Source organism: Polyodon spathula, chromosome 12 (genome assembly GCF_017654505.1).
Source record: "Polyodon spathula isolate WHYD16114869_AA chromosome 12, ASM1765450v1, whole genome shotgun sequence".
In the NCBI taxonomy this organism is placed as follows: domain Eukaryota; kingdom Metazoa; phylum Chordata; class Actinopteri; order Acipenseriformes; family Polyodontidae; genus Polyodon; species Polyodon spathula.
In genome coordinates this window covers 1206905-1214686 of record NC_054545.1, presented here as the reverse complement: position 1 = coordinate 1214686, position 7782 = coordinate 1206905, and the positions used below count along the sequence as shown (strand labels likewise).

Here is a 7782-nt window from a genome sequence, read left to right as displayed (position 1 = left end):
TATTTGAAGCTGTATAATGGTTACATATCAATTTGAACATAAAACCTACACATAGAGTTGGAATCATTATTATAGAGAAAAACAATTAATAATAAAAGTTCAACATCCCCCTGCAACAATCTGCCCCTAGCAGATATAAGAAATACATCCGTAAGAAAAGAACATATGGAACAAATGTGTTTCACCCACTGTGAGTGTTACAGGGGGACAGACTCATGGTTACACTCGGTGTACCAGTTGTACTTAGAGAGAAGACATGTTTGAGCTTTATAGAGGCCACAGAGGTCCTTTTTTAAAGAAGTTCCCAGAATGTGCTAAATGAAAGAGAACATGAGACACAGTGATTGGAAACAATAAGACTACACTAGTGAAGATAACTGGGATTTTCAGCCCTGTACCAATCTGCTCTTTAATGTTCCCTAATATAATATATCGCTGCTCCATGCTCTCTGGTGAAATGCTACAGAGCAGGAGATGCATCTTCTAACTGTGTCTCTGGTGAAATGCTACAGAGCAGGAGATGCATCTTCTAACTGTGCTCTCTGGTGAAATGCTACAGAGCAGGAGATGCATCTTCTAACTGTGTCTCTGGTGAAATGCTACAGAGCAGGAGATGCATCTTCTAACTGTGTCTCTGGTGAAATGCTACAGAGCAGGAGATGCATCTTCTAACTGTGTCTCTGGTGAAATGCTACAGAGCAGGAGATGCATCTTCTAACTGTGTCTCTGGTGAAATGCTACAGAGCAGGAGATGCATCTTCTAACTGTGTCTCTGGTGAAATGCTACAGAGCAGGAGATGCATCTTCTAACTGTGTCTCTGGTGAAATGCTACAGAGCAGGAGATGCATCTTCTAACTGTGCTCTCTGGTGAAATGCTACAGAGCAGGAGATGCATCTTCTAACTGTGTCTCTGGTGAAATGCTACAGAGCAGGAGATGCATCTTCTAACTGTGTCTCTGGTGAAATGCTACAGAGCAGGAGATGCATCTTCTAACTGTGTCTCTGGTGAAATGCTACAGAGCAGGAGATGCATCTTCTAACTGTGTCTCTGGTGAAATGCTACAGAGCAGGAGATGCATCTTCTAACTGTGTCTCTGGTGAAATGCTACAGAGCAGGAGATGCATCTTCTAACTGTGTCTCTGGTGAAATGCTACAGAGCAGGAGATGCATCTTCTAACTGTGTCTCTGGTGAAATGCTACAGAGCAGGAGATGCATCTTCTAACTGTGTCTCTGGTGAAATGCTACAGAGCAGGAGATGCATCTTCTAACTGTGTCTCTGGTGAAATGCTACAGAGCAGGAGATGCATCTTCTAACTGTGTCTCTGGTGAAATGCTACAGAGCAGGAGATGCATCTTCTAACTGTGTCTCTGGTGAAATGCTACAGAGCAGGAGATGCATCTTCTAACTGTGTCTCTGGTGAAATGCTACAGAGCAGGAGATGCATCTTCTAACTGTGTCTCTGGTGAAATGCTACAGAGCAGGAGATGCATCTTCTAACTGTGTCTCTGGTGAAATGCTACAGAGCAGGAGATGCATCTTCTAACTGTGCTCTCTGGTGAAATGCTACAGAGCAGGAGATGCATCTTCTAACTGTGTCTCTGGTGAAATGCTACAGAGCAGGAGATGCATCTTCTAACTGTGTCTCTGGTGAAATGCTACAGAGCAGGAGATGCATCTTCTAACTGTGTCTCTGGTGAAATGCTACAGAGCAGGAGATGCATCTTCTAACTGTGTCTCTGGTGAAATGCTACAGAGCAGGAGATGCATCTTCTAACTGTGCTCTCTGGTGAAATGCTACAGAGCAGGAGATGCATCTTCTAACTGTGTCTCTGGTGAAATGCTACAGAGCAGGAGATGCATCTTCTAACTGTGTCTCTGGTGAAATGCTACAGAGCAGGAGATGCATCTTCTAACTGTGTCTCTGGTGAAATGCTACAGAGCAGGAGATGCATCTTCTAACTGTGTCTCTGGTGAAATGCTACAGAGCAGGAGATGCATCTTCTAACTGTGCTCTCTGGTGAAATGCTACAGAGCAGGAGATGCATCTTCTAACTGTGTCTCTGGTGAAATGCTACAGAGCAGGAGATGCATCTTCTAACTGTGCTCTCTGGTGAAATGCTACAGAGCAGGAGATGCATCTTCTAACTGTGTCTCTGGTGAAATGCTACAGAGCAGGAGATGCATCTTCTAACTGTGCTCTCTGGTGAAATGCTACAGAGCAGGAGATGCATCTTCTAACTGTGCTCTCTGGTGAAATGCTACAGAGCAGGAGATGCATCTTCTAACTGTGCTCTCTGGTGAAATGCTACAGAGCAGGAGATGCATCTTCTAACTGTGTCTCTGGTGAAATGCTACAGAGCAGGAGATGCATCTTCTAACTGTGTCTCTGGTGAAATGCTACAGAGCAGGAGATGCATCTTCTAACTGTGTCTCTGGTGAAATGCTACAGAGCAGGAGATGCATCTTCTAACTGTGTCTCTGGTGAAATGCTACAGAGCAGGAGATGCATCTTCTAACTGTGTCTCTGGTGAAATGCTACAGAGCAGGAGATGCATCTTCTAACTGTGTCTCTGGTGAAATGCTACAGAGCAGGAGATGCATCTTCTAACTGTGCTCTCTGGTGAAATGCTACAGAGCAGGAGATGCATCTTCTAACTGTGTCTCTGGTGAAATGCTACAGAGCAGGAGATGCATCTTCTAACTGTGTCTCTGGTGAAATGCTACAGAGCAGGAGATGCATCTTCTAACTGTGTCTCTGGTGAAATGCTACAGAGCAGGAGATGCATCTTCTAACTGTGTCTCTGGTGAAATGCTACAGAGCAGGAGATGCATCTTCTAACTGTGTCTCTGGTGAAATGCTACAGAGCAGGAGATGCATCTTCTAACTGTGTCTCTGGTGAAATGCTACAGAGCAGGAGATGCATCTTCTAACTGTGTCTCTGGTGAAATGCTACAGAGCAGGAGATGCATCTTCTAACTGTGTCTCTGGTGAAATGCTACAGAGCAGGAGATGCATCTTCTAACTGTGCTCTCTGGTGAAATGCTACAGAGCAGGAGATGCATCTTCTAACTGTGCTCTCTGGTGAAATGCTACAGAGCAGGAGATGCATCTTCTAACTGTGCTCTCTGGTGAAATGCTACAGAGCAGGAGATGCATCTTCTAACTGTGTCTCTGGTGAAATGCTACAGAGCAGGAGATGCATCTTCTAACTGTGCTCTCTGGTGAAATGCTACAGAGCAGGAGATGCATCTTCTAACTGTGTCTCTGGTGAAATGCTACAGAGCAGGAGATGCATCTTCTAACTGTGCTCTCTGGTGAAATGCTACAGAGCAGGAGATGCATCTTCTAACTGTGTCTCTGGTGAAATGCTACAGAGCAGGAGATGCATCTTCTAACTGTGTCTCTGGTGAAATGCTACAGAGCAGGAGATGCATCTTCTAACTGTGTCTTCTGGTGAAATGCTACAGAGCAGGAGATGCATCTTCTAACTGTGCTCTCTGGTGAAATGCTACAGAGCAGGAGATGCATCTTCTAACTGTGTCTCTGGTGAAATGCTACAGAGCAGGAGATGCATCTTCTAACTGTGCTCTCTGGTGAAATGCTACAGAGCAGGAGATGCATCTTCTAACTGTGTCTCTGGTGAAATGCTACAGAGCAGGAGATGCATCTTCTAACTGTGTCTCTGGTGAAATGCTACAGAGCAGGAGATGCATCTTCTAACTGTGTCTCTGGTGAAATGCTACAGAGCAGGAGATGCATCTTCTAACTGTGTCTCTGGTGAAATGCTACAGAGCAGGAGATGCATCTTCTAACTGTGCTCTCTGGTGAAATGCTACAGAGCAGGAGATGCATCTTCTAACTGTGCTCTCTGGTGAAATGCTACAGAGCAGGAGATGCATCTTCTAACTGTGTCTCTGGTGAAATGCTACAGAGCAGGAGATGCATCTTCTAACTGTGTCTCTGGTGAAATGCTACAGAGCAGGAGATGCATCTTCTAACTGTGTCTCTGGTGAAATGCTACAGAGCAGGAGATGCATCTTCTAACTGTGTCTCTGGTGAAATGCTACAGAGCAGGAGATGCATCTTCTAACTGTGTCTCTGGTGAAATGCTACAGAGCAGGAGATGCATCTTCTAACTGTGTCTCTGGTGAAATGCTACAGAGCAGGAGATGCATCTTCTAACTGTGCTCCCTGGTGAAATCAGAGTGTTTTCACAATGACTGACAGTATAAACTTCTGTGTTGATAAAGAAATGTGATGCATGGTTTTCACCAGAGTGCAGTGCAGCTGCTATGTGCAATCGTTTTAATTAAAGTACACTTCTCCTGCTATGTACGTATGGTAGTGATTTAAAGTTTATAAGGTACTGCAAAACAAATAGATAATTATAAGCTTTACATTTCTAAAAGCACTAAATGCTGTATTTTACTTTCATGCTACAGCTAGCAGCTTCAGTATTGCCCGTATAAAAGTTCAGAATAGTATAAATAAAGCATAGTAGAGGGTTATAGCACAGTGAAAGCATAGTAAAGCACAGGTAAGCATTGTAAATGCCAACAGATTTATGGTAAAGCACACTAAAAAAAAAACAGGGCAAACCATGAAAACCATGGTAAATGCACATTACAATCATGCTGAAAGAAAACTGCAAAATCACCGTGCACGTTTACAGAGATCGTGTTTTATACGCGTGGAAACCCATGACATCATTAAAAGAATCACTAGAACTGCAACTCAAACTCTGTGTGACAGCATATCATAACTGTCTCTTTGCATGATGCGCTCTCTCTTCTACCAGCAGCGCCCCACAGCTTTTGCGTCAACGCGCACGTCGCCAGGTCGTCATGATGTCCCGTGACGGCTGCTTCCTTGACTCTGTCCAGGGCTGAAGTTCCGGGGCTAATTCTCCAGCAGCACATAACAACCCTAAAGGCTGTCGCTGACTTTAACGTCCGCTGCCATTTATAAAACGATGTAAGTTCACCCAGGCATCGTGCACGCTTAATGTTTTACAAACCAGGGCGGCATGATGTCAGCTTGAACTGTTCTGTGACTTGCTGCTCAATGTACAGCATGCAACATTATCCCCTCCACCCATACTTCTCTGTCAGTGCAAAGGCATCGGCTGCGAAATACAAAAACAACAACGATTTTAACTCCTGGGTGTATAGACAGTGTGTTTACAGTGCGCTAATATTTCCCTTTGGGTCCATACAGATAGTAAACCGTCCAAGTAACTGTCTGTGACATTGACAGCAAACGCGGCTTATTTCACATTGCTTTCAGAGTCGCGATTTGCAATATTTCATATCCAGTTTTAGAATGAACGCCTCGTGCCATTGATTTGTACGTGACATACAGTTATTGCATCGCAATAGCCCGTGTGCTTCGGGCGACTGGACTGAAATGAAATAAAGCTTGCACCTGTGATCAATGATACTCATTATTATAACCACGAGGCTCTACACAACTACTGCACTTAGAAAGAAAACATCCATCTGCTCTACGGGTTCCAGGGAATCCAACCCGAATCATTTAAGAACTCGTACAAAGCAGTGCTGCTGATATTTCTGTGTATGCATTGTTGGTTCGCTACAGTATTTATTTATGTATGTGTTTTGTTATGCATTTGTTTGTTTGTCTGTTTGTTTAAGGAAACAGAAACAATGTCAGTTATGTTAAGTGTCTTCCGAGCTCTGGGTTAGCCTATGCTTCGAAACAGTTAACTCTGTCTGCGACAGTGTGCACTCCACCGCCAGGCATGCTGCGCTTCTAATTCTGATACATTGCAACTCCTAATAAAAGGCAGACCCTCGCCTGAAAAGGCAAACCAGCCATGCAGCAATGGCACGTTAGCAATACTAATGAAACACTGTCATTTGGAGTAAGTATGTGGAAACTGTATTTGCATCTGTATCGCTCCAGTCCAGAGGGGAGGTCCGATACGACCTGAAGTCCTCATTGTCAATCCAGTCAGATCAACGCTGTGTTAAAACGCTTGTTGTGTGTCCGGGTTGGTGGTTCGTTTATTTCACAACATAGTGCAGAAAGCATTCCGAAAGAGCTGCTTTCCGTGCGCATATAGGCTACCCAGAAAGATACCGATCCAGCCCCAACAGCTCATACACTGCAGGGCGGCTTGGAAATGTGTATCCATCTCATCCGAAATCTGCGCACTGTCACCTGTGGTTTAATGCAGACAACCATACACCTCCCTGGACTATCACAAAGCAGGTCTAAGTATTGTCGGGCAGTAGGATGTAATGCCAGTGCAACACTCCCTTTGTAAATGTACAAGGTCACGATCATCTTCACTAAAATGCAATGCGATATTTAAGTGTAAATCAGCTTACCGTACACTCCTTGGCAACAAATGCCTTCCAGACACACCATGAGCAGCCACCACAGACCGAAAACTAAATCCATCTTGACGTAAATGTGAACATATCCAGCCCGGAGATGACGGAGCCTTCTTGGGGAAGGTGTCTGCAAGACAGAGCTCGAATCCCGGCTACTGTCACACAGCACTCCCGCTGATAAATCAGAAGTGTCAGTAGAGAGGGGGAGGGTTCTTCAGCCACGGAAAGGCACTCGGAATTAAGTACAATTATTTTATTTTATATATATATATATATATATATATATATATATATATATATATATATATATATATATATATATATATATATATAAATAATTAAACAGAAGAAGCCTCTGTGCTCGAGGAGATGTACAGTCGTTCACAGTGAAAATAAAGAAATGTACGTTTCACAAGCTGAGTGGGCTTTTAAAATGGATCGAGCTAGGAGGGGAAAAGGAGGGCTCTTCTGCGTTTAAAAGTAGCTCACGAAGCTCCCCCGAGAATAATTAAACAAACACGCTTGATTGCAGTCCTGCAATATCCACACGCATCCTTGTTGACCAATTCCATCAGATGCCATTGCTATTGCAACCCAGAGAGACCGTGTTTAAGCTCACATAATACAGCTTGCTGTTCCCTCTCTTCCCGTGCTTATTTTTGTCCCCCACAGCGAGCCGGTTGCCTCAGTGCTGGGAGTTGCAGGATGCTCTGGACTGGTGAGTAAAGGTGATGCGCTCCCCACCGCTATAATTCTGCAGCATCCAATCCCCCCGACCGTATCATCTCGCAGCTCCACTAACGCAGAAACTGAGAACGCACCTGGTTTCGTTTTAGCCTCCCGGTTCCACTGCGAGAACAGGCAGAAGGAGTAGGAGGGAATGCGTTTCTTCTCTTTTTTCTCTCTTCCACTCAGAATGTATAAAAGGAGGACGGATTAGTGCAAATGAACAGTCACGTTGCTCAATACGTGCTGTGAAGCTGGAGTGAAGCGGGCAGCCGCAGCAAGGCGACGTCAAAGACTGCGTGATTCTTCACAACTCACTGGGATGTGCTGCAGCGCTCAGCGTCATTGTGTCCCGACCCGGTGAAAATCCAAGCGGGAGCGCAAAGCGGGGGGCATTGTAATATTACATGTATAGTGATAATACATATAACCCCAAATTGTAAAGAAAATCCTCAGTGTGGGTACTAGTCATCCAGTAGCGCGTTGTTTCACTGGCAATGTGTGTAGCTTCAATGGGCGTAGACTGCTGGTATTTTATTTGCATCGGCTCTAGTAATAGTTCCGAATTATCCACAGAAATCGAAATAATTGAAGCGCAATGACATTTGCATCTGCTGCTTTTTACTGGTGGGGTCGTACAACAAACACACGTGTGGGCTTCATTTGTAATACTAAAGTAATCGCTGTGGCAA

General features: G+C 44.4%; 1 protein-coding gene across 1 annotated transcript in view; it reads right to left on the bottom strand.

The window, feature by feature from the left end:
- LOC121325027 (MAM domain-containing glycosylphosphatidylinositol anchor protein 2-like) overlaps positions 1–7332 on the bottom strand; it is a 166748-nt gene extending 159416 nt beyond the window's left edge. Inside the window, exon 1 of the mRNA XM_041267324.1 lies at positions 6359–7332. Coding sequence (XP_041123258.1) covers positions 6359–6431 — 73 coding nt within the window. The 5' untranslated portion in view covers positions 6432–7332. The remainder of the gene's footprint in view (positions 1–6358) is intronic.
- Positions 7333–7782: the final 450 nt, after the last annotated feature.